The 27526-nt window shown below is 42.8% G+C and overlaps 1 protein-coding gene across 1 annotated transcript in view; it reads left to right on the top strand.

Annotated features, from left to right (window-relative positions):
* MND1 (meiotic nuclear divisions 1) overlaps window positions 1-27526 on the top strand; it is a 44945-nt gene that overhangs the window by 8567 nt on the left and 8852 nt on the right. Inside the window, exon 5 of the mRNA XM_072130130.1 lies at window positions 23937-24011. Within this exon, the coding sequence (XP_071986231.1) occupies window positions 23937-24011 (75 nt within the window). The remainder of the gene's footprint in view (window positions 1-23936; window positions 24012-27526) is intronic.

Raw genomic sequence — 27526 nt, 5'->3', positions numbered from 1 at the left:
CCACTAGAGGGTGATCTATACCATGAGGTTTCTCTGCTTAGAATCGGTCTCAGAACGAAACCAATGTAAATTAGTGTCCAAAAGCTTTACCTTATATGGCAGCCGTTTTGTAGGTTATTTAAAGCAACTGTGTATATTTCCTCTCTGTTAAAATGTCCATTATGTTCTTTCAATATAAGACCTCTCGACTCTAGGAAGGTTTAGACCATAATCTAGCATCACACATATTACATATTCCTCAGTGAAAAATAAATATTTGCAGTAGCTAGCATTAGATTTGCTTAGAAAGGTCTTATGATTCCATAATGATCATTTTATCACTCCTCCCCCAAGCATTTCACAAGCAGTCTGTAACCATTGCTAAATATTTAATGTGTCTAACATCCAAGAACCATACCTGTTTTATTTTTCTGTCAACGGCTAAATGTCAGCTTTTTTTTAATATTTTGTTGGACAAGTTCTATTTTTCATCAAAGAGTCCATAACTACATAACTATGTATTGATGAATTTGTATTAAGTCTTTTATGGGGGTTTGGATAACGCAGCTACACCACATTTTTTAATGTGTTATAAATTTACACTTTTCACCATGCAACATAAATAATTTATCTTTAAAATACATTGTTACAATAAAAAATAAAATACAATAAAACACTATTTATGTCTTTTAAAGTTGTCACATTTTGAGGACAGTAACTGGTTTATTTTTCCTGTCAACTTACCTGTGTTAAATTCTGGTTTGTGTACATACTCTGACAGGGATTTTATGCAGGGAAACGCTTTGGCAACATTTAGCACCTATGAAATTCAGCGAAATGCTCCCCCCCCCCCAAGCATACACAGTTCCTTGTGTTTATATTAATGTCATGTGACAAGGGTGATGTCATCTAAGGTCTTAAATCTTTACCTTTGCAAAGTGTACCCGATGTATGTATCACAGCATGCCTCCATGGAGGATGAGGAGAAGTCCATGGAGGCTGCTATGATTTTATCTGTTTTCGAGTACTCTTTGCAATTGTAATGGGTATAGGATCTTAGATGAAATCACCCTGGTCACAGTAAGTGCTGAACAGTAAGGAGACATAAGGCATGGGAGGAGTAGATGGAAGGGGCTGACCAAGCAGGGCGTGCCACGTCCGATGCCTGGTAGGATAGTATAACGTTGATTTATGGGGATGTAAGGAAATCTTTTAGCTTAAAAAGGGTGACTGTTGGTTAATGGGACTCTATGGGACCCGGTCCCTATCTGAATTTGTGAAACAAATGTGATGACAGCTTCCCTTTAAATTGTTGTTGGCATAGGCTGTAGGAATGGTTAAATCGTTCAAAGCGTACAACTGACCAATAGTATTGTAGTCCCCTTCTCTGGACACTTATCAAGGCTGACAGTTGTGCAACCAAACACACTTCAATCTAAAGCCATGACTGCCTTCTGAATGTGCAGAATGTAGCTAAAGGACCCAAAAAGAGCCATCCGACATTGTTTTGGACAGACACTTGTATAGACTGTGTTGTATGTGAACACAAGCAAACTGCAGAACAGAAACTGAGCAATTTGAAAGAACTGTGCAGTGTTAGTGGTTTACTAAAGAGAACAAAGTACCTGATACGATCTGTAGCATATGCTGTGACATGTCAAACATGTGCATATCTGCGTGGGATTTAGGTTTGATCATTAGCAAAATATACCTGACATAGATTTTGCTCTTTACTTAAAGGAAATCTATCATCATAAAAAAGCATGATTAACCATAGATACTCCAGGCACTGTGACTATGGTAATCTTCATATAGTTGTTATCTCTGGTTTCATTCCTTCTAAAATCAACTGTTAAAATTATCCTAATGAGCCTGAAGGACTCTGTGGGATTGTTAACAAAGCCATTTTGTTCTGTAGTCTCACAGTATATTAGTGTGCAATGCCGAGGTTAAGACTGTAGCAACCTGTGAAACTATAGCATGGAGGGGCTCTGGTTTTGCCCACTTTTGGCTTATTAACATAATTTTAAATGTGTATTTTAGAAGGAAGAAGGCAATGGATAACAAATATAAGAAGATTACCACAGTCACAGTGCTTGGACCTATAGGGGATCATAAATGTTGTGCCCCATGCCTCCACAGCAGATACAGCATGATTCTTAGACCTCATGATGTATCTGCTCTCCCTGCAGCAGTGAATGTTTGAAAACTATAAAATGACCCCACTAACATTTTATTGTCCCCAATACTTACTACTTTAAAGGAAATAAACTACTAAAAAAAAATAAAATATGAATACTCACCTGCTCCTCTTCACATTGATCCTGGTGCTGTCCGTTGATAGTCTTGACACGCCAAGATCTCCTAGAAAAGAAAGTTTATAATTGGCAGTGCGGGGACAAGATGAGGGAGTGGAAGATGAAGACGTGTGACATCACCTCCCATTCTCCCCCTATGGGAGAGGGAGGTGCGGGGGTGTGCATAATAAGCAGCCCAGAGTGCCGGACATCTTTCCCTGCGCTCCATGCTGCTAATTATAAGTTTCTTTTCAAGGTGATCTCAGCATTTCACGACTAGCGACGGACAACGCTGGGATCAGGGTGAAGAGGAATGGAGATAAGTATTTATAGGGTGTTTTTTTTTTTATTTTTCTTTTAGTGGTTGATTTCCTTTAAAATGAGTCAGTTTTAATACCCGCAATTTTTGCAATTGCAAGTGACATTTCATATTAATAAACAGTGTAGTATCCCGACTCTCAATACCAAAACAATACTGTCAGACTCAGAGGTAGTGGATCCTCTGAACCACTGCGTCCGCTGACACAACCCACTACCTGGGACTGGAGTCTAAGTGGCACCCGGTTTTCACCAGAGCCCACTGCAAAGCGAGTTGGACGTGCTGCGGTGTGGTACCACCAGGTCGTTCCACAGGCGTGACTTGTCCGCAGTGGCAACCAAGGTCGAGGTACAGAAACGGCAGGTGGGGACAGGCAAGAAGGACAGCACAGGTTCAAAGTCGCAGAAGTAGCAACAGGTCAGGGCAGGTGGCAAAGGAGCGAAGTCAGAAACCAGGGTCACAACGGGAAATCAGACATATCGCAAGGCATCAAACTCAGCTTTCTCTAAGGCATGAAGATCCAGCAGGTTGCAGAGGCAGGCTTATATGGTTTCCTAAAAATGACCAGTGCCACTTAACGGCATACTGGCCCTTTAAACCTAGAGAAGCCAGCGCGCCCTAGGGACCAGATACGCGCGTGCGGAGGGAGTTGTAGCAGGAGCCAGGAGAGGTGAGACACGCACAACGCGCTTGCGGGGGGCAGAGGGACACAGGTGAGCCCACCGACCCCCGATATGGGTTGCAGGACCACCCATGACAGATACTTGGCTGCTTTTTTTATTATTATTTTTGGGGCAGACTTAACAATCCGAAATAAGAGAAAGCAGATGTGTATGGATAGCAATAATAAACTTTATTGAGAGAATTGACAAATGTTAAAAACCCAACCTGGATATGCATCAAAAATCTCCCCTAACCCTGGTCAAAGAGTGGCAAACACCGACAATAAAGGATGGTAGACAATGATAAAGGTAATCGCATGTATGAAGAGTGGAAAGACTGGGACAGCATAACATATAAGGGTAATCCTAGTATACTCACAATAAGGGCTCATTCACACTGCCGTCTGTGGGGCCGTACATGCGGCCGCATGTACGTCCCCATAGACGGCAATAGCGGCACGGCGGGGATCCGGTGCCACACATGTGTGGCACCGATCCGGGCCGCACACCGCAAAAAGATAGAGCAAGCTCTATCTTTCGGCGGATGTGCGGCCGTGTTCCGCTATTTCCTATGGAGGGAGGAGGGGTCTCCTCCTCCTCACCTCCAGCACACGGCGGGCATACTGCCTGTGAATGTACCCTAAGAGGTAATACATGGAAATGAGGCCCAGATAAGTCAGATAACAAAGTAATAGATAACAATAACATTACCATAAGTATGGTCATGGATGGGGAGAAGGAATTGTGAGTATACGGCAGTCCCTGGGTTACGTACAAGATAGGTTCTGCAAGTTTGTTCTTAAGTTGAGTTTGTATGCAAGTCGGAACTGTATACTTTATTATTGTAAACCCAGTCAAAATTTTTTTGGTCTCTGTGTCAATTGGATTTTAAAAATGTTGGATTTTCATAAGAACCAGGATTAACAATAAAGCTTCATTACAGACACCTGTGATAACTTATAGCAGCTTATTGTAGCCTAGGACTAAAGTAGAGCAAATTACCAAAATCCAGAGGTCTGTTTGTAACTAGGGGTTGTATGTAAGTCAGGTGTTCTTAAGTAGGGGACCGCCTGTACTAGGATCACCCTTATATGCTATGCTGTCCCAGTCTTTACACTCTTCATACATGTGATTACCTTCATCAGTGTCTACCATCCTTTATTGTTGGCATTTGTTTCCCACTCTTTGGTCAGGGTTTGGGGAGATTTGAATTGTTTTTAACATTTGTCAATTCTCTCACTAAAGTTCATTATTGCTATCCATACACATCTGCCTTCTCTTATTTTGGTAATTTAATCTTGGATGTGTGATATATTACTAATATAGAAATAGTTACTCCTCTCATTGTCATTTAGATTTATCAATCCTCTTACTACAGAATTCAGCACCAAAAAACTGTCCATTCATCAAGGGTTTAGACCGTTTTCAGGCAATTTTACAACTAGTACCGCATAATGGTTGTTGCCTGTCAAAAGGGGGTGAATCAGACACTGATTACTCTTATGCAGCATAAAAGTCCAGATCAGCTCTACTTACTCCTTTAACGCAGACCGGTGAGCTGCAAGCATGGAACACCCAAGGCAAGGGCAGGGTTCAGTCCAATAAAGAAAAAATTTCCAGCGCAACGTCTTCCACGCTCTAAAACTTGCTTTTATTGGTGCATCAATACATCGGGTATATTTACATAGAAGATAAAACGATCAACGCGTTTCGGCTATGCAGCCTTAGTCATGATCACATGACTAAGGCTGCATAGCCGAAACGCGTTGATCGTTTTATCTTCTAAGTAAATATACCCAATGTACTGATGCACCAATAAAAGCAAGTTTTAGAGCGTGGAAGACGTTGCGCTGGAAATTTTTTCTTTATTAAAATGGAAAAAGGTTGGGATGATCCCAACTCTCCCTCGACCTGACCGGCCAGCCAAACTAAGCAATCATGGGAGAGGAGCCTTGGTTGTGAGAGGTAAAGAAGTTCCCCCTCAATTACTGTGGCTGAGCTCCAGAGATGCAGTAGGGAGATGGGAGAAAGTGCCACAAAGTCACCTATCACTGCAGTCCAGTGGGGATTTTGTGTGCCCCGACAGAAGCACATATGAAAGCCGCATACAATTTGCAAAAAAAACATGTTAAGGACTCTCAGACTATGAGATATAAGATTCTCTGGTCTGCTTACACGAAGATTGAACTATCTGGTGTTAATTCTAAGCGGTATGTATGGAGCAAACCGGGCACTGCTCATCACCTGCCAAGTACAGTTCCAATAGTGAAACATGGTGGTGGTGGCAGCACCATCACGCTATGGGGGGTGTTTTTTAGCTGCAGAATGACTGGCTGCAATTGAAGGAAAGCTGAATGCGGCCAAGTGCAGAGATATCCTGGATCAAAACCTCTCCAGGAGCGCTCAGGACCTCGGAGTGGGCTGAAGGTTGACCTTCCAACAAGACAATGACCCTAAGCACATATATAAAATAACAAAGCAGTGACTTCGGAACAACTCTGACCATGCTTGTCAGAGCCCTGACCTCAACCCAATTAAGCTTCTCTAGAGAGACTATCAACGTTCACCATCCAAACTGAGGGAACAGGAGAGAATCTACAAGGAAGAATGGCAGAGGATCCCCAAATCCAGGTGTGAAAAACTGCATCATTCCCAAGAAGAATCATGGCTGTACTAGCTCAAAATTTGCTTCTACTCAATACTGAGCAAAGGGTCTGAATACATATGACCATGTGATTATTATTATTTTTATTTTTTCCAGTTTTTCTTGTTTTTCCTCCCATAGACAGCCATTTGGATAGATCTATCCAGACTTGAACACAAGTTTTTGGCTTACAAGCCATGAGAAAATCTCAATTTCTTGCGGACTGCCAGGAATTGCAATTATTTTCCTCTCATGAAGGCTTGCAGCTAGCGGCGGAGCAGACCAGCATTGGGTGACCAGATCGTAGTCTGTACACTCGCCATGGACTATGAGCAATTGGTAATAGAGCAATTATATGCCAGCCGTAGGATCCTGCACAATCACAGCCGTCTGGCGGATACATCAGGAGTATCTGAGTAGGGGCGGTGCTTTCATCATAAGTTTTCTATGATGAGTTCATGGTTCACTGGTGATGTTCTTGCCTTCTATGCTCATGGTTGGGAATTAAAGTCTGAACACCTACCAGCAGGAAATACACTGAAGATGGCCTCCCTGAGATGGTGATTTACCTTGTATGGTCACACACTCAATCGGTTCACCATCGCTGCTCTAGGGGCACTGGTGGGTCTGATTTCATGGTCATAATACCTGCATGACAGCCCCTGTGTCTTCTGACACTGTGCCTTCAAATTATAGCTGATTTGCGTTGCTTGATTTTTGCACTCGACACAATTCATTTTTTTCTTTTTTTTTTCAAAGTCAACTTGTGTGACGGATTTACTTTTCTTATCCTTCAGTTTACTACATGTGCCCTGATAAAGTATATGGATGATAAAACTAGGCCAGGAAACAAGGGTAATGACAATGTTCCAGAGGGCACATTGATTTATTATGTTAACCAGTTTGTTTTTATTCTTCGTAATTTCTTAACTTTGGGGAAAGTTTCTCTTCATTGAATTTTTGCTTGTACAGATATGTAAATGATTACATAAGATGTAACTAGTACATCTTATGTTTGGTTAGCCACTGATTTATAGCCACTTTGAAAGTCTGTATGTACTAGTGTAATGTAAAGTTCCTTCATATATTTTTAGCTCTCTGGTGAAAGTGTTTTAAATGTTCTTGGACTGCAGCCTGAAAAGCTACCAATGCCTTAGGAATTAACGCTTAGCTCTGTCTATGCTATTGCCTTACACTAATCCTCGGCTTCGTGACCTTCTTTGAGTTAGATGCTGTGACCTATGAATCCACTGCTAAACTGTGTGAAAACATTGCAGTCATTCCTGTCTAGGAGAATAAATTATATTGGTGGACAGCACTAAAAATAGTACTTCAACTTTAGATACGTTTCATATTAAAGAATGTACTGGACCATTCAAACAACTGTATAACAATGTAATAAAATCTGAAGACAACAACATGAATACACCCAAGTTTATTACATTTGTGTGCATCAGCAATATTTCCACCTTTTTAAAACTGGAAGATAACTGGCTAAATTGTTGTGGGGGGATTTAGAATCATAATGAATGTATAATGTTTTTTTTTTTTTATGTTATAAAAATTAAAAATCCATTTTCTTTTATCCAAGACATCATCTCCTCTTCAGACATTCCACTCACTGCACATAAACATAAGATAAAAACAGTTTTTTGTTCTTAGAATGGAAAAGCTTGTGGGACTTTTGAGGTCCTGTAGCAAGAATTCTCTCTTCAGGTCCTTTAGAAGTTCTTCTACATTACCCTTCTATATTAGGGGTATTCTAGAGGTTAAAGACTCTGTCTAGAGCCGTGAATAGAACCTGGGCTTGGCCTCTGAGCTTGTCTTGGCTTGCCTTAGAGAGGACCTGTCACCCTAAAAAAGCGCTCTAGGAGCTACTTACTTTAGGAGCATACCCCATTATTAGCAGTGTTAAACTGCTGGCTTTATTGAACACTGCACTGCCATACTCTGAGAACACTGGGTCGAGAACTCGTATCGCTCCCTCATGGGTATGGCACTGCCGTGTTCGCTAGCAGTTTTAACACTGCTAATATTGGGGTAGATCTTCCGATTTGTAGGGTGACAGGTCCTCTTTTTTTTTTTCATTTCTATTTTTCACTCTCCACCTTCAAAAATCTAACTTTTTTATTTTCACAAATAAAGAGCTGTGTGACTGCTTATTTTCTGCAGAAAAAAATTGCACTTCATGGTGGCCGTATTTAATGTTGAATCTCTTTATTGTCAAATGACAAAAGTATACAACAAGTAGTAAACAATCTAAAACATTACACAACAAAAACATCGGAAAAGAAAGACAAAAAATTATGATACTATATATGATACAATACAAAATATTGCAGCATACCGGAAATTTAACATAATACCAAGATAAGTTGTACAATGAACAGTATGTTAAGATACAATAAATGGTAAGGTATCGGTGTGCAGTACAAGGCCTAGATAGGTATATGCAGGATAGTCCACAAGTTCAGGTACGTATAATGTGCGCAACATGAAGAATGAACAGTAGAGAAGTGAACAAAGAAACAAAAAACTAGGCACACATTACTCATATCATAATTGATAATCTCACACCCTGCTTCCGCCCCAGTTAGAAATGTAACCCCAAAGGGGATGCAAAACTCCGGTGGCAGTATTCTTATGTCTATTCTTAAAACCTCATGCCAACTTGCAATAACACATACCAGACCGATTTACTTGGTATTCCACGAGCATATCACACGTCACATGGGGTCACACAATAGGGTCACACATTAGGGTGAGGAGGGGGGGAGGGGAGCAGGGGGAGAGTAGGCAGAAGGAACAGAAGGGGCAAAAGAAGCCATATTTGAAAGCAATGAGGAACGATGGAGAAGTAGAAAAAAGGGGGGGGGGGGCGGCCAATGAAACTAGTCCCCAAAGAGGATTTTAAATTCCCCGGATTCCCTAAAGCGTATCCAGGGCTCCCATACCTTCAAAAATCGCGCATGTGCATCCGGAGACACCGCCGCTAGCTCCTCCATGCGAAAAAGATGAGACATTTCTCGGGCCCACTCTGAGGAGGATGGACAGACGGAGGAGCGCCACCGCTCTGGCAGCCACCAAGCAGAATCTCAAAATATCTTTTTTTTGAGTACCTATCGGCCCAGGAAGGGCTGAGAGAAGCGCAATTTCAGGAGAGGGAATAACTTGCTTTCCGGACATTTGATTATATGCCTCAAATACTCGATCCCAGAATGGTTTAAGTTTCGTGCAGGTCCACCATATATGCAGCATGTCGCCCACACCCGTTCCACAACGCCAACAAGAATCCGGTATGGAAGGAAAGGCCCTATGCAGCACTGTAGGCACCCGGTACCACCTGGCAACTACTTTGTACCCCTTCTCCTGCGCTGCGCATGCCGAGGACATCTTGTGTGTATAAAGAAAGGAGCGTTCCCATTCGTCTTGGTCCAATGGGGTCTCTAATTCTCTGTTCCAACTCCTAACAAACGGGATTTCTGAAACGTCTGATCCCTGCGAGAGAAGCGAATATATTTGCGATATAGTGTGTGTTGGAGCTGTCTTAGAATAGAGAAGTCCCTCAAATGACGTCAAGGAGTCTGCGTATTTCGCATTCGAACTCGCGCTGAGTATGAAAGACCTTAACTGTGAGTATTCAAACCAAGAGACAGCAGCATTGTCCTGCCCTAGATGAAAATCCCCCAGTGCCGGTAGAGGATGACCCTTAAGGATGTCGTACATACACGGATCATCTTGGAGTTTCCATCCCAGAAAAGAGAGCCTCGCCATGCCTGGGGGGAAAGCTGGATTCCTAAATATCGGGGTAAGCGGGCTGCACTGGCGGGACAGGGTACCTCTGGAGATCAGACTCCTCCAAAGCCGTAGTGCCTCTTTTAACAGAGATGCCTGAGGAGGGATATGAATGTCTAATCCTATAGGGATCCATGGCAATATTTTGAGGAGGACCGGAGATAGGGCCTGTTCCAACGCTACCCACTGCTTATCTACGGTATGATGTTTCCAGTCTATAATACGCAAAAGGATTGTTGCTTGATGATACATTTTAAGATCTGGAAGACCCGCTCCTCCCATAGCTTTTGATCTAATCAGCACTTTCCACGCCATTCTAGGACGAGACGTCCCCCAAATGAAACGCATCATAGCACTGCGCAGGGTGCGGAAAAAACTCGCCGGTGGAGTTACTGGCACACCCTGGAACATATACAGAAACCTGGGGAGTACATCCATCTTTAAGACGTTAATTCTACCGAACCAGGACAATTTCCGCTTGTCATACGATTGCAGGTCTCTCACGGTACGATCCATGAGTGGTGTATAATTCAGCGTATACAGTTTAGACAAGTCGTGTGGTATTGAGACCCCCAAGTACCTTATAGAGGTTGGTTGCCATTGGAACGGGAAGTTGTCTCTGATACCTTGTACCTCGTCCTGAGGGAGTGAGATATTAAGGGCCTCCGATTTGGAGTAATTAATTTTAAAGTTACTTACTGCACTGTACCTTTTAAATTCCTGTACGATGGAAGGGAAAGTGATCCTGGGCTGAGACACGTATAGCAGTAAGTCATCTGCATATAGGGCTGTCTTACAATGACGAGAACCTATCTGGATGCCGTGGATGCTAGGATTTTTCCGAATAGCAACCGCCAGGTGCTCCATTACGAGTACATACAGTAATGGGGATAGTGGGCACCCCTGTCTTGTGCCGTTTTTTATAGGGAAAGGCATGGACAGGTGACCATTGACCCTCACCCTAGCTGTAGGTCCGGAGTACAGTGCCATTATTTTACCCAAAAACTTCGGGCCCAGTCCAATTTGCTTCAACGCTGCCTCCATAAACCCCCAGTGGACCCGGTCAAACGCCTTCTCTGCGTCGATTGACAACAGGCAAGAGGGAATCGACTGAGCATGAGCGTGAGACATGAGAATAAGTGTTTTGTTCAAGTTGTCGCGAGCCTCTCTGCCTTGGACAAAGCCGACTTGGTCTGTGTGTATTATCGAAGGCAGATGAGGAGCTAGCCTGTCCGCCAGGATTTTAGAGTAAAGTTTGACATCAATATTGATTAAGGAAATAGGCCTGTAACTGGCTGGGAGAGATAAATCCTTACCTGGCTTTGGCAGGACACTAATATGTGCTTCCAGAGAGGAATCCGGAAACCCAGAGTCCACGGAGACAGCGTTGAATATCCTGGCCAGTAACGGAGCGAGAGCGTCTTTAAATTGCTTGTAAAATGCAGGAGTAAAGCCGTCTGGACCTGGGCTCTTCCCTGTTGGCGTGTTTTTTATGACATTAAGAACTTCATCTCCCTCAATCTCCTTTTCCATGTTATTGGCTACCTCCTCATCCAAAGTCGGCAGACGAGTGTCCGCTATGTAGGATTCAATTTGGGCCGCGAGGGGGGGGGGTCTCGAGGCTGAGTGGGCCTATCTATGGCATATAATGAGGAATAGAAGGAAGCGAAGCTCTTACACATCTCATCAGGGTGATATACTTCTGCCCCTCCTGGTCCCCTAATTTTGGGCATATATGATGCCTGACTCCGTGGGTGAAGGAGGCGAGACAGGGGTCTACCGCACTTATCGGCATGATCATATAGGTAACCCTGAAAGCGTGTCCTATGCTGAAGGTATTTCTGGTCGAGTAGTGATCTCAGAGACTCCCTAGCCACCAATAAGTCGGCCAGGTCCGTCGGAGTTAAAGAGGACTTATGCCGCGTCTCCAGCGTCTGAATACGTGTAGTCAAGTCAGTTATCCGAGCTAAATTATCTCTCTTGAGTCGGGCGCCATGTCTGATGAAGATGCCTCGCAAGTCACCCTTAAGCAATTCCCACCGATCTGGTAAACCTGATGAATCCTCAGTCCCTAATGACTGTAGGTAGGATGTTATGTGCTCTGTAATGTCTGCGGTGCATAGGGAGTCCCTAAGAAGATTGTCATTCAGTCTCCAGGTCCACGGACTACGAGGTCTCCGAGAAAGAGTGAGCGTCAGATAAATTGGAGCATGGTCAGAGTGAATTATATTTCCAATTGAGGCCGTAGGGTCCCATGACAGCGCGTCATGGCTTAACAGGAAAAAATCAATCCTGCTGTATGAGCCATGTGCTGGGGAAAAATAAGAGTAGTCACGGTCCTGGGGATGAAGGACTCTCCATACATCTAACAATTGCATGGCCTGCAGGTCTTTTCTCAGCGCGCGGATATGGTGAAGAGGAGTGCTACTACGCCCCATGGAGGTGTCTACAGATGGGTCTAGGGTAAAGTTAGAATCCCCTCCTACTATTAAATGACCTTCGGCAAAACCTGATAGTCGCTCTAGTATCTCTCTGCAGCAAGGGATCGGGTTGTGATTAGGGAGGTACCAGGTGGCCAAAGTGAGCACTTGTCCCCATATTTTAACCTTCACAAAAGCATACCGACCTTCGTTGTCTTCGCGTGAGTCTATCACTTCATGTGGTAGCGATTTATGAAAGGCAATAGATACCCCTTTTGACTTTGCCTCTGGGTTGGCGCTGTGGAACCAGTGCGTGTAATATCGGTCACGTATGCTTGGCACGCTGGTAGACTTGAAATGTGTCTCCTGCAAAAAGAGAATGTTAACCCTCTGCTTATGCATATCGTACAAAATCTGAGATCGTTTCTGTGGGACATTTATTCCCCTCGCGTTAAGGGACCCTATCTTTAGGGTATCCATATTGAGGTTCAGAGACCACCGGCCAGGGGGAAATACAAGAGGTAAGGCAACTAGGGGGTAGACAACGGACTAGGACCGACCCAGTAAGGTTCTATACACTCTAGGGCCCTCCTTTTGAACAAACTGGATTCAACGAAGACAAGGGGGAAACAAACAGTAGACCACACTAAAAAAAAACGACAAATATATATATATATTGGGGAAACAACAATGACAATACCGTGAGCAGCCTGCTGACCACGGATTCCCCGGTGGGTAGTAGACTAGCTGTGGAACAGATCCCAACCCACCCCACCAAACCCGTTAATTACACATCACGGAAAGAAGAATTCTTAGAGATATCCAGCGAAAAGAAAGGAAGGAGTCGGGGGGAAGAGGAGGTAAGAAAGAGAAGAAAAAAGGCGAGAAAGAGGGAGAGAATAGTATAGTATAAGCCTCCGTGGTTAAACATCGTCTATATCACAGGCCCCTAGGGGCATAATATAGTACGCCCATTAATCTTAGGTTGAGGCATTAATCTAAGGACCAGTATAATTAGTACGCATTATATGGCTTAGCCTATTCCAGAGGGGGAGGCCGAGGATCCGGGCCCCGATTGGCAGGAGCTCTCCCACGCCCCCTCGGGCGCGGCGTCTGGGTGCCCTCTCGGGGAGGGGAGGAGCTCCCCTCTGTGCTACTGTAGGAAGGCCCGGCCACTCCGCTATGTCCGGGACAGGAATTTCCAATGCCTCGGCCACAGCTGGAATCTCACTAGGATGGCGAATAACAAATCTTCGATCTGCTCTCCTTATCTGCAGGCGAAATGGGAATCCCCATGAATAAACAATGTTCCTTCGTTGTAACTCATTCAGCAAAGGCTTAAGAGCTTTTCTCTTAAGAAGGGTCAGACGGGATAAGTCAGGAAGAAGATGCAATTGAGTCCCTTCATACACGATGTTGCCTGCCAATCGAGCTTTAGACATAATGGCGTCCTTTAGCTGAAAACGGTGGACCCTGCAGATCACATCCCTAGGTTGCTCCTGAGGTTGTGGCCGTGCTTGTAGCGAACGATGAGCCCTATCCAACTCCAAAGGCGAATCGGCCGGAACTTCTAGTATGGAGTTAAAGATTTGACGCAAAGTCTCGTGAAGCTGAGAGTTTTCCACTGTCTCCGGGAGGCCGCGAACTCTGATGTTGTTACGGCGCCCCCTGCATCATCCATCCATCTGATCCGACAGATATTGCAATTGGTAAGCATGGGCAGATAAGGTGGCATCATGGGAATCCAGGCGTTCGTTGACAACCTGATGAGCCGCTTCTGCCCCTGATATTCGACCATCCAGTTGCCGGACCTCTTCTCGCACTCCATTAAGTTCAATAGTATACGATTGTTCCAATCTAGCCATATAGCTCTCCATATCATCTCTAGTAGGTATAGTGCGGAGATAAGAGCTCAGAGCGCGCAGCTCAGCAAGAGCGCCTTGTTCTTGTGAAAGCAACATACGCTGAGAGGTAGGGGTGCCCCCTGGAGAGAAAGCTGCATGGGGTAACTGTCGTCCATTGTGAACATTAAGGCTAGAATCCATCTCTGGGAGCTGGGAGGGACTCGGAGTCATAGGATATGGAGCTGGAGAGTTATGCATTGGTGTGACTGGCCAGTTATCTCCTTTCTCAGGCCACAACAAGGGGGATTGGGGAGCTGATGTCATCTCCTGCCCCTGAGCGCCACTTGGAGATTTCGACGTGTACTCCCCAGGCCAGGTCCCCGGTTCCCCGTACCCCCGCTGCTGGGTTTCCACTTCATCAGCCCAGGAAGGGCCCGGTTTCGGGGAGCTAGGAAAGGGATCTCTGCACTGTGGGTCTAGGGAGGCAGGGAACTTCTGATCCCCTCTATGCCCAGCTGTAGGATCTGCAGAGGCAGGGGGGAGGGATAACAGTACCTGTTGGGAGGCCGGTATAACCTCCCCGTCGCACGTGGGACCGGCTTCAGGCTGGGCCGTGGGAGCCTCCGATCCCCGCTGTGCTCTTCCATGAGCAGCGTGCACCTCCGCAACCACTCGCTGCAGAGCAGGGCGCGCAGGTATACGCTCCGGCGCCTCAGGTCCGCCCCCGCTGGAAGTCTCCTGTGCGGCCGCCATCTTCCCCACGTGGCTTACCGAGGTAGGTGCCACGTGCTCACCCGGTCCAGTGGGTGCCTCCGAGCCTCCCCTTCTGCCCGCAGGGCAATTTACAGCTCGTTCTGGCTCCGGTGTCAGCGCCGGAGTCTGTCCGGCAGCAGGGGGTCCCGCGCGACTCTCCTCAGCATGTGGCGGGCCCGCCGCCATCTTGGAGGCCCGGGTCCCGGCTGCAGTAGTGGCCATCTCCGCCAAATATCTCCCGATTCCACGGGCGGACACCTTGCCTGCTGGCACCACGGGTGCTTTGGATGGTGCTCTCCGTTTTGCTCCCATCAGGAATTGAGAGGGTTCGCTGGATAGCTGGTTATAACGGGAGAAAGTGGGGTAAGTGCAGGAGCGCTGTCAGTGTGCGTCCATCGCTCTCCACAGCCAGGCCACGCCCCCTCGTGGCCGTATTTAATATTCCATGCGGGAAAAAAAATCCATGCAGTTAAAATCGTGAAAAAAAATCGCATTTGTGCCGTTTTCTTGTAGGTTTGGAGTTTACAGCTTTACTGTAATGACATGTCTACTTTATTATTTGGGGATACCAAATTTGTATAGGTTTTATAATGGTTTCATATATTTACAAAACTTAAAACCTCCAGTACAATTATTATTTTTTTTTTCTTAATTTTGCCATCTTCTGGCACCAGTGACTTTTTTTGCATCGGTTTACGGAGCTTTGGGTGGTGTCATTTTTTGCGACTTTTGATGACACTTTCATTGCTATCATTTTTAGGACTCTGCAAACTTTTGTGATCACTTTTTATGGATTTTTTTTTATTTTTTTCAAAAAAAGTAAAAAAAAAAAAAAGAGCCATTTTTTGCTTTGGGCACTATTTTCCATTATGGGGTTAAACACAGTGAAAAACCGTTATATTTTGATCGGGCATTCTCGGACATGGCGATACCTAATGTGTTGATGATTTTTACTGTTTATTAATATTTATATCAGTTCTAGGGAACGGGGGGTGATTTTTTTTTAGGGTTTTTATTATTTTTAATGTTTTTTGGTTTTGTATTTTTTTACTATTTTTCAGACTCCCTGGGGTACATTAACCCTAGATTGTCTGATCAACCCTAGCACAGCTGATAGCACATTGTAATTATAAGGTTAACGCAAGTCAGCCTTGGGTCTTCGGAAGACCTGAGGCTGTCATGGCAACATATTGTCGCTCCCTGATGACGTCACGCGGTGCGACGATCCTTGGCAAGAAGCCGCCGGCAGCATTGCTAGCACCGATCGCGGGTGTTACCGGTAAGTCTTTGCTGCAATATGCAGCAAAGTCTTACTGGCTATGGAGAGGGCTCAGCCTGTACTGTTATGACACGCATCGGTAAGGGGTTAAACCTGAATATTATCTAGGCATGTAAAGAGTTAGGATTTAGCCTCCTGTAATTTTTGGTCAATGTAGTGATTCTCTGTTTAGACTGTATAACAGCTTTTAGAAGAAAAACATAAAATAAAGAAGCACTTTTGTGTTTGTGTGTGTATATACCGTAATATATATATGCCCAGATGCTGGTTCAGATATTCCTTTCATACGACACACATCGGGGAGTGGGGGCAGGCCAACTGACTCGGACAAACCTCAGGATTTAATTTAAAAATTGTGACGCAAGACATGCACTTACATGCACCAGGAGGAAGGTGAACTCCTTTGGACTTGAGCAGGGAAGCGACACATGCAGGATATCCGGCGCACAATCTTTTTAAATTGCGGCATAAAGCATTATCGTCGGACAATGCACAGTGAATAGGGGCACTTTTACTTACCCGGTCCTCCTGCGATCCCCGCTGTGTGTTGTCTGTGTGGTGTGTCCTCCCAAAAGCTCATTGGCAGCACCTCTGGCATGGTGAAGCATACAGCTTATTTATTCGTGAATATAGTACAGACCCCAAGGTCTCAAACTGAGACTTTTTCCAGTTTCTGTGCTGTGCAGCTGTAGAGGAAGATTTTACCTTAGAGGGGTTTTCCCACAAAAGTTAGGCCCTACCCACGGAATAGGGCCTAACTTGCTGATCAGTCCGTCGGACCCTCAGCAAATTAGGCCCTATCCCGTTGATATATTTTTATATTTGGTTTATGGAAAGCTGGCAACCTTGATGGGTGCCATGGCATACAGGAAAATAGTGGGGTGAGCATGAAGACGCACCACTGCAAGACCATCTTCCATTTGCCCTTCTGGACTACCTCCGGGATGTTGGCTAGCCGATGGATGTTATCACCTACCTGCCAAAATCTAACAAACAGAGCAAAAAAAATTAAAATTTATTTTCTAGTCTTTATGAGCTCCACCTCCCCAAGAAATACAAAATTAGTACAAATAAAACGAAAAAAGTCTTTACAATCACTATAGCACATTTAATTCCACTAAATACTATTAGATTAAGCAAATAAAATGTTAATAATTCTGCAATTTATACAGTAACACACACCAATAATAAACCAGTTAGCCATGACGAAGTACCTTGCACACGAACGTGTGCTTTCCCAGGCTATAAGTAAGTGGGCATGTGGCTTCTCACCCGTCCGCTCTCCATAGAAAGCCGAGTAACAAAAATATTGACAGTGTGCCATAAACCTTCATATGGGCTGTGATTCAGCCGCAAATTGTGTAGCTGTATCACGGACCAACATGCCACCGTGTGCATGGTGCCTAAGAGTGGAAACACTTGAAATGTGTAGACTTATCTTTTATTGAAATTTTGTTGAATAAGGAAAATTTATTTTTAAAGGGTTTATGTGGTACTGGATTATCTTATTTGGTACATTGACTAATAATGTATCCTCATGCAAATAATTGCAAACAAATTGAACTACAAAATTTCCTTGGTCTATGTTGCAAGCCCAGCAGAAAAAAAGTAGGAGTAACATTCAGGCGCTAGGCTCTAGAATACAGAATCACAACGCTATTTCTATTTCTGACACTTCAGCTAATATGATATTGAGAACTCGGTAAGAAATAACTTGGCAGCAGAAAGAATGGTCTTAGCCTGTTCTAAACAAAGATAGTTGTCACAGTGTCCTGATACTGTGCGCTGTATTGTTTCAGCTGTTCATGTACATTTGGCCACTCATGTAATGCTGACAGATTGGCACTATAGCTTGTATTTTTATTCGCTGACTGTGTATATTCATATTTCAACGCATGAACACACATGATTTATATTGTGTTTATAAAAGTAAAAAAGAACGTTTGTCTCCTGCCTCATATGACATACAGCAGCCTGACTTTCATCTAAACCTATGCGTGACGTTCTTGGGAAAGATTGTGTGAAGAGCATATCCCAGTAATGGTCTATCTTGGCTCGGTGTTAAAAAAAAAAAAAACATAAAGTTACAGTGTCTGTAATCTACATTGCTTCCTGTGCCTCCTAAATAAAGTATGTGTTTGGGAAGAGTTAAAGGAAGTCTCTTAAATTAACTGGTGGTGCTTTGTAGAGGTTAAAACCTGTATAGTAGTATGCCTTTATTAGGGAAATTGGCCCGCTTGTTTCGGATAAAATGACTTTTATGTTTATGCAAATGAGGACAAAGGGCTCTGGGCTGTGTCACTAGAGTCCCTCCAGGTTCTGGAATTAAACTTCCCGGGGAACCTTCAGCAATTCCTAGTGCCTCTAAATCGGCAAAGCATAGCAGACAGTACTGCATTGGAGGGGAGGACTCGTGCACACTATGCCCCTCCAATGAACTACTGCCTTGTACTTACTGACGTCCCGAGAGTACTGATGTTCTCGGGAATACTTTCTGATGCATGCTAAGCCCCTCCAATGGACTTCTGCTTTGTGCGGTCACTGGGGCACATTTACGAAGGGTCCAAACACTGCATTTTCGTTGGGTTTCCCAACTTTTTATCGTTATGCCCTGAATTGGCCCGGGTTTTCGGCACACGCGATCGGCTTGCATGCGACACAAAGCGGTGGACGTCGGACAACCCGACTGATTCAGACAAACCGCAGAATTTAAAAAAGCAAATTGTGTTGCAATATCAGCACCCACATGTATCGGGAAGAAGATGGTGAACTCCAGCAGACCTCAGTAGGGGAAGCGACACATGCAGGAAATTGGACTCACGATCTTAGTGAATCGCAGCAGACCCGAATTCTCGTTGGACATTCCCGGATCTGTGGCGTTAACGGGACTGGTAAGTAAATGTGCCCCACTGTGTGTAAGTGGCAAACGCCAGTAAGTGGTGGGAATAGGGGGTCCTCGGCCTCATTTGCATAAATATGTAATACATTTTTATACAAGATGAACAGGCTATTACAAGGCACTGGTACTCCTTTTAAAGGAGTATCTAGAAATGCTTCTTGTACACATTTTTTATTACAATTTTTTTTCTGTTTTAGTTCTTTCAAACTACCGTAATGCACCTCTGGTATTCCATGTGTGCACTTAGTTTGTATACAGTATTGTACTGAAAAACAGATTGTCCCTGTTCAGAGCACCTGAACGTGCCATAGGGTGTGCAGCGAGATTCCACCTGTAGATTTGTAAGGGCAATTTAAACCTGCTAACCAGGACCTAAACACCTGTGGGAACATAGCCTTGCTTTCTTGTATTTCTTACATATCAATGAGTTCTCAGTTTTCACCTAAAAAAGATAATCTCTAAGGTGAGAATATATAACCTTACTTTTTAATAGTTTCCTTTACTTGTCATATACTGTGCCACCTCTTCAGCACATGTACCTGGGTCTATGAACACTTCCTCTGAAGCCTTCTTACTAACAGCACTAAGCCGTGAGCCCCCCACCACCTACAGCCAGGCACTTGTATCTTGCACAGGAAACCTCCGGATGTCTTTTGTAGTTAACCTTTTCTTTTACTGAAAATGTGTTCACTTGCCTTATACATATGCAGCTCTGTATTTCGTACAGCATCTTATAGTACAGTATATTCAGTTATATGGTTTCACTTATTATTTCTCCCTGTTGTATGAGTGTAACTCAGCTTTTTAGTATTTTGAAAACCTATCACTTGTGTTGTATATCTGATTGAGCAAATACCTGAAGGAACAGTTCTACAGCATCTTCTCTTATAACTTTATGTTCTCTTGCTATCTTATTTCTCAGAGGACATTATAAATGGATATCTGGGTGTGAATTCTTGTCTGACCCAGTCTAATCAGCACTTATAGCGTCAGGCAGTGTAAGGACACACCCCATTGACAATAGCATGGTAACACCCAATTGTCTGTTTATAAATAACCGTTATAAATCGCCTTTTCTCATTTAATTGGGAATACAAGTATTTACGAGATTGGCAAGAAAGGGTAACACATATTACTTAGAGGGGTTTTAGGGCCCTAAAGTGATAATGACCTGTGTGTGTGTATGTGTATATATAATATAATATGATAGGTGAGTAATGGCGAACCTTTTGAAGACCAAGTGCCCAAACTACAACCAATTACCACTAGTTTATCACGAAGTGCCAAACTGGCAATTTAAGCAGTAACTTATTATTGCTGTGTTACAGCTTTCAGTCATCTGTTTTAAGGCACTGTACCTTAAAACAGATGGTTTTCTGATATGCAAATTAGAGTTTCTGACTTACCACTGGTATCTGTGACTCCTCTCTCTTTTAGGCTGGCAGTGAGCCACACCCCATTATGACTGACAGCTGTGTGTCTCTTCAAATCACTGCCCTGCCTCCTTGTACTAGGGGACCGTCTGCTAATATTCAACTACAGACATATAAAGCTCTATGTACAGATGGGAAATATTGTGTCAATTTCTTTACACAGTGCCTTGTGTTACATTCATGACCAGTGACAACATCGCAGATCTCTCCAGCCTTCTAACAATAGCAAACTGTACACCATGTATATCCATGGAGATTGTTGTGACTTTGTATGGTCAGATACATGCATCGGGTACAGTTTGCTATAATTAAGTGGCTAAATGACCTGAGATGATGTCACGCTGGTCACATGACATGAACTGTGACCAGTAAGGAGACATGAGGCATGGGGAGGATTAGATGGGAGGGGCCAGTCGAGCAGGACACGCCCCCTCTGATTCCAGGTAATACAAGATAAAAGGTGATTTATGTCAATGAGAACGAAACAATTTTTAGCTAAATGAATGGTGTCAGTCAGTTAACCGGTTAAAGACCGGGCCCTTTCCCGTTTTTTCATTTCCATTTTTCACTCCCCACCTTCAAAAATCTATAACTTTTTTATTTTTAAACGTAAAAAGCTATGTGACGGCTCGTTTTTTGCGTAACAAATTGCACTTCATAGTGATTGCATTGAATATTCCATGCCATGTACTGGGAAGCGGGAAAAAAATTCCAAATGCAGTGAAAATGGTGAAAAACCGCATTTGTGTCGTATTCTTGTGGGCTTGGATATTACGGCTTTCACTTCACGCCACAAATGACGCATCTAATTTATTCTTTGGTTCAGTACGATTACAGGGATGTTTTCATACATTTACATTTTTTTTTTTTTTTGCCGTCTTCTTGTGCTTATAACTTCTCCATACTTCGTTGTATGGAGTTGAGGATGGTGTCATCTTTTGCGACTTTTGATGATGTTTTCAATTATATTATTTTTAGGACTGTACGACCTTTTGATCACTTTTTATAGAATTTTAAAAAAAATTTTAAATGACCAAAAAGTGCCAGTTTTGATTTTGAACACGATTTTCCGTTACGGGGTTAAATGCAGTGAAAAACCGTTATTATATTTTGATAGATCAGGCATTTTCGGATGCGGCGATACCTAATGTGTTTATGATTTTTACTGTTTATTTATATTTATATCAGTTATAGGGAAAGGGGGGTGAGTTGAATTTTTAGGTTTTTTTAATTATTATTTTTTTTAACTTTTTTTTTATTTTTACTATTTTTCAGACTCCCTAGGGTACTTTAACCCTAGGTTGTCTGATCGATCCTACCATATACTGCCATACTACAGCATGGCAGTATATGGGGATTTTACTCCTCAAACATTACAATGTGCTGATAGCACATTGTAATGAATGGGTTAACCCGAAGTAGCTTCGGGTCTTCGTGAGACCCAAAGCTACCATGGCTGGCGACGGATCCTCGGCAGCTTTGCCGGCGGCGATCAGCAAGAAAACACCTGCGATCGGTGCCGTCACCGATCGCGGGTGTTACCGGTAAGCCTTTGCTGCAATATGCAGCAGAGACTTACCGGCTATGGAGAGGGCTCGGCCCGCGAGCCCTCTCCATGCATCGGAACGCGACCACCGCCGTGAATACAGCCTGGATGCCCACAGCGAGGGTTCTTAGTGCCACCTCTGGCACCCGTTCCACAAGTTTGCCACCAGCAGGATAGGTCATTAATAGGTAGTAACTTCCAGCACCACCTAATTCTGTGTGTGTATGTTATGCAGCTGGAATGTGGGCCAGGTTTAGTGGTTCTCCCACCCACAATACTCAGAGACATGACTTGCTTACTGAAGACCCATAGCTCCCAGTCATCTCTTTTATATGTTTGATCGCTCAAGTCTCTGTTGGATCCTAATATATTTAACCCTGGAGTCACAACCCTTGTTATTTATTGAAACTTTTTTCTTGGGGAGGAATTTTTACAGTTGCTTGGTTTCCCACACTGTACTTCTTTCCCATGTTAAGTTATTGTATTCCCTGCTGTTCATGTTACCAGAGAGAGATGGACAAGTAAATACAGAAGCTTTACAGTGATGTTCTAGACTAATATCCTTGACTTCTTGCATTCTTTCATTGTAAGCTACAGGAAGAAACCCAGAGAGAGTCTCATAAGTCATATACTTCTCAGCTGGTTTGGAACAGTAGCATCATAAGTGATGGAGCATGTAGTGTGTCTTGACAAGCCATGTGAGAAGTGCATTTGCAACTTTTTCAGCCTTGTATTCACAAAAATCTTGTGAACATTGGGGTGTGTACCCCATTCTAGTTTTGGAAAGTGTGTGGTGTTAGCCTGTTAAGTCAGAAGCATTCATTGAGAAAGTGGCAAAAAGTGTTTCAAAACTGACTCCAGGAAAATTGTAGAAATTTCTTCGGAAAACCTAGGAACGCGCCAGATTTATCAAATCATAAATTTGGCTGATCTTGAAATAAACATGTTGCATTAAAATTTTGGTCGCACGAGGGCCCCCGTAGAATTTAAGGGTGTTCAGGTTTGATTGACAGTTGTACCACGTGTTCAGCTATTGCCAAATCATTGGCAAATGGTCATTGACAAACAGATAACATGCATGGTACAATTGTACTAGACATTACTGCAAACAGAAACTATACATAACTGCAAACATAAAGCAAACTAAGCCTAATCCTAGCCTAAGGCAAACTGAGTGTTAAGAAATCATTAGCTAAAGACACTTCTACCATGTATAAGTGTCTAAATCCTTGGGGTTTAACCCCCGCAGCAATCTTAGTAGCCCTCTGGTGTTTCACTCCATGAATAAAACAATGGACACACAACTGAACTTAAGTATTAGAAGATTTTGGCTTACAGTAACATAAGTCTGCTTTTAACCAGGGTTAGGATATAGAGAATGTCACCAGATTTTACCCCATTCAACTACTAGACGTCTCAGGTAGGGTATGAAATGTCCTTTCTAAAATTTCCTGTTCCTTCCTTTTACTTTAACAACGTCTCCTCCGAAGTCATGTGAAAAGTAGGAGAGAAGAGTCATTTTCTTTGCCTGAAAACGGTCAAGTTCAGACACTGCAGGAGGAGTGTCAGTTCAGACGCCTCTAGTTCTATAGTACATATAATACAGTCTTCTGGTGTCTTATTAAAGATACGAATATCATCTGATCGCATCAGTCTTGATAATAGGGCGAGATTTCACTTAAGAGTGAATTCTAGAAAGGATATACAATACCTGGTCGGTTAAACCTAGTGACGGTTTCTATTTATTTAATCCTGTGCTGAGTTTAGGATTGTATAATTATATATGTATTTGTATAATATGTGATGATGATATATTGTTATTGTATCCCCCTGCTGTTCTGTAATAAAAATTTAAATAAAGGGAAAAAAACCTGGTGACGGTGTCCCTCAAGGGTTTCCATAACTGATCTGTTAAATGAAGTATTAATGTAACCTTTTTTTTTTTTTTAATAATTTTTTTGAAACATTAATGACATGACGATGGCCAACGTGAACAGATCATCCAGAAGCTACAGTATATATTTTATGTATGTGTAGTAATGTGCTTTTCTTTTTCTTTAATTCAGTTCTCAGAAGCAAGTCAAAAGAAAAAGCAGCTAGAGGAGGCGGTAAAGAAAGCTAAAGTTGGACGTCAGGATACGGTACAGATTTCTTATAATATTTAGCATTTCCGTATTCCAGGAACATTGTCTAAACAGTAATGAAGTGAAAGGGATGGCAGTTTATTAAAGGGGGGCTGAATTGATTAAAAGTTGTCCTCTATACATTTAATAGGATCCCATTATGTGATTGGTGGGTCCCTAATCCCCCATATTAATGAATCCGCAGACCACACGTGTTACAAGCATGATACGTGTAATTTCTTACAGAGGACCTGTCAAGTAAATTGGGGACCGTACCCCGACCACAGGTCTGTGGCAAGTGAAGTGGGGATAATATCCTGTCTACACTGTGCTTGTGCCGGGACCTCCGGATAATTGGAAGTATGAATTTTATTTTTTCTTTAATACAACCATGTAGAGGGTGATTTGGGAAATTAAACCACCAGTCCATGAGGTGTCAAAGATCACTCTGACAGGTTCCCTTTAAACAAAATAGTAATTTTAATCTTTGTATTTAAGGCTGGGTTCACGTAATATTTTTGGTTTATGCTAAGCGTATACGCTGGAAAAGCAACCGACATACACGTTTGGCGTATCCATTGACAAATAGTGGCAGACGGAGGCATAGTTGTTGCCTCCGTCTGACCACTATACCTAAAGTACGCCAAAAAAAGCAGGATGGAGGCATGCGCTCAGAGGAGGCAATAGATCGCTAAGGAGAGCGGATGCAATGTATTTCATCACTCCTCACAGCCCCGTCAAGCGCACAAGTCGCTCGACAGGAGGGAGGACCCGGTCATGTCACTGTCCATATTAGGACCATGACATCACTGGGGAAACACACACACACACACCCCCTTCATTGGAAGCAGCCAATTGGTGGCTGCTGACGATATACACTCAATAATAATAATAATAATAATAATCTTTAGGGTCAGCAGTAGTCTGTCCTTTATAAGTGTGTAATCCATTGATCTTCAGGTTTGAGTGACAGATTACATGAATTCCCCTAAACCATTGCCGTCTGTAAGCCTTATACATAAACATGTAGTCTTCATGTGGTAATTCATTTAAATGTGTTTGGAAGATTTTAGTAAGCTTGGATGAGAATATATTACAGGTCTGAATTGAATACTGTCTATATGGAGTACACTGATGTAGTATAATACTCATGGGAATTCATTGAAAATGGTTTTTGAAATCCTTTTGTATTATATATCATTGAATTTCTGAAATGCATTGACAATATACAAACTGCTTTTAAGTGCTTCATCGTTATTCACATACTAGATACTTTATCTAGAACAAGAAACTTTATAATGTATAGATACCATTATCCTGTATAACACAAATAGGGGAATATTGCATATAATGAGAACTTCTCTCACTTTATGTATCTTATTCTTTAAGGTCTGATTTGCTTCTCAATTGTATTATGATAGAGTAGTGTAAACTATGAATACATGAGAACTTTTGTATGGGTTGAATATACAAATCATGTGAAAATGTTTACAAAATGTATATTATGTGTTCTTTAGGAGAAGGGGGTGGATTAAAAAAAATGATAGAATATGTGTGTGTATGTATGTGTATATATAATATATATACATTTTTTTTAGACCCCCCCTCCCTACGCTGCTTGCACTTCAGGGCACCTTATCCCTTATACAGTAAACTGCAAAACCCTTGCAGGCACTGATCACAGGTGTTAAAGTGTTAAAGGGCTATTTCCAAAAAGGCAAGATTCTTAGATATATTCAGTATAGCAAAATAACACATTCTCTAACTCACTGCTTTAACAAAAAAAAAACTTTTCACATATATAATTCCAAACTCTATCAGTCCTGGTGTACACAATTTTGGTTGCCACAGGATCCGATTGTGAATCTTCTGACTTTAAGGCCAGGAAGACATATTAGTCTCGTATCAGACGCTGCACTGAGCTCCTCTCTGCACTTAAGCTCCCACCCTTGCATTCCAAGATGAGCTCACATTCGCACATAGAGACTTCCTTCTGACAGCGTGAGGAGGGTAAAGCTACAAGCTACAGACAGATAAGGTCTTTATCCAGGGGAGGGGGAGGGAGGCACAGGGGTTTGCCCACTTCTGGAAATGAGTACTGATCAGCGCAGGCTTAGGCCTCTTGATGTATCTGGCAGCTGTCATTGCCGCTGGTCAAAACTACACCCAGTCCAACCTGCCATAGTTTTATGTACAAACCTGCAAACTCCGCCGGCGGCCGCGACCCTCTACGCCCCCTCCAGGCTCCATGTGTAAGTAATTCTAGCACTGTGCATGACGAGAACCTGTGGGGGTCGTCGGAAAGGTGAGTACAGAGTTTATTTTTTTAATGTACTGAGCATACTGTTTAATTATATTTTTGTTTAGTCAGTCCATTTGAACACAAATCCAACTCCATGGAAATAGTTATTCCATGGGGTTTGGTGCTGTAAAAACCATATAGGAAATGAGCACATTGTAAACTGCTTTCGGTTTCTCTAGTTTTCATGCAGTTGTATCTTCAACAGGTGAAACACATTTACTATTTGTAACTTTTTTACCTATGAAATTAACATCTAGAGAAAGACAAAAACTCTAGCAAAACCTTTGTCTTAAAGCCCCTTAAACTTCAAGTATGGACTGAGCCGTATGCCATGAATGAGGCCAGTAACAGAAACTTGTATTTCCCCTGTCACATACTTCTCTAGACTTGTGGTGCAAGTATTTTCTCTCATTTGATTTGTAGTTTGTGGCCATTTATTAATTACAAGGGGACTTTGCCATCTGTAAGCTTCCATTTTTTGATATATTTAGCACCTGAGATCTCCAACCCCTGATTGTAGCCCGGGAATTATTTACTTCTGTACCAGCCAGGACATGTAGAGATGATTTGTGGATACCTTTTCTAATCTCTTTAGACATCTGCAGAATATTGACCTTTTCCAACTTTCCCTGTAGTGATACATCTATTTCATGGAGAATCTCATACTTCAAAACAGAGAACACAAATCTAAAGCTGAATTTATGACTTGAACATAAGCAGCAGACTTTAGGGAACTTTATTTCTCTGGTTTACCTATACATGTTCTTTCATGGGTAACAAATAGAAGTTATGGGGGGAAGGGGGGATCTTCAACATTTGTTTGACCAGCAGTCATATAATCATGTTTGTTCGTATATTGCACAGGTTTATTGGGTCCCCACTATCTGTTCCTCAATTATAGTAACGTTAAAAATTTGTGATACCTGGTGGACTGGAAGGATTGGGGTAAAAACTCCAGGTTTTGCGTGAAAACTAACCAGAATCAATAGTCCAGTGATTCTTCTGAGTGTGTTGTGAGCCAAAACCAGGAGTGGTCATCCAGGAGGTGACCGTTTTTATTGTAACTCATTTCTGTGTAGTCTCCACACCTAGTTTTGGTTCACAATAGCTGGTGGAATAAATAATGTGTGAATGGGTCACAACTCTCCTTTTATTTAGTTGTTTTATTTTTCCAGTAGCTGTCCATCTGTACAACCTTGTATGTAAGGTAACAGTAGACTTGCAGCCGGTG

The sequence above is a fragment of the Engystomops pustulosus genome, chromosome 1, assembly GCF_040894005.1.
Source record: "Engystomops pustulosus chromosome 1, aEngPut4.maternal, whole genome shotgun sequence".
NCBI lineage: Eukaryota > Metazoa > Chordata > Amphibia > Anura > Leptodactylidae > Engystomops > Engystomops pustulosus.
The sequence above is the reverse complement of the archived record's forward strand: the minus strand, read 5'-3'. Positions and strand labels throughout refer to the sequence as shown.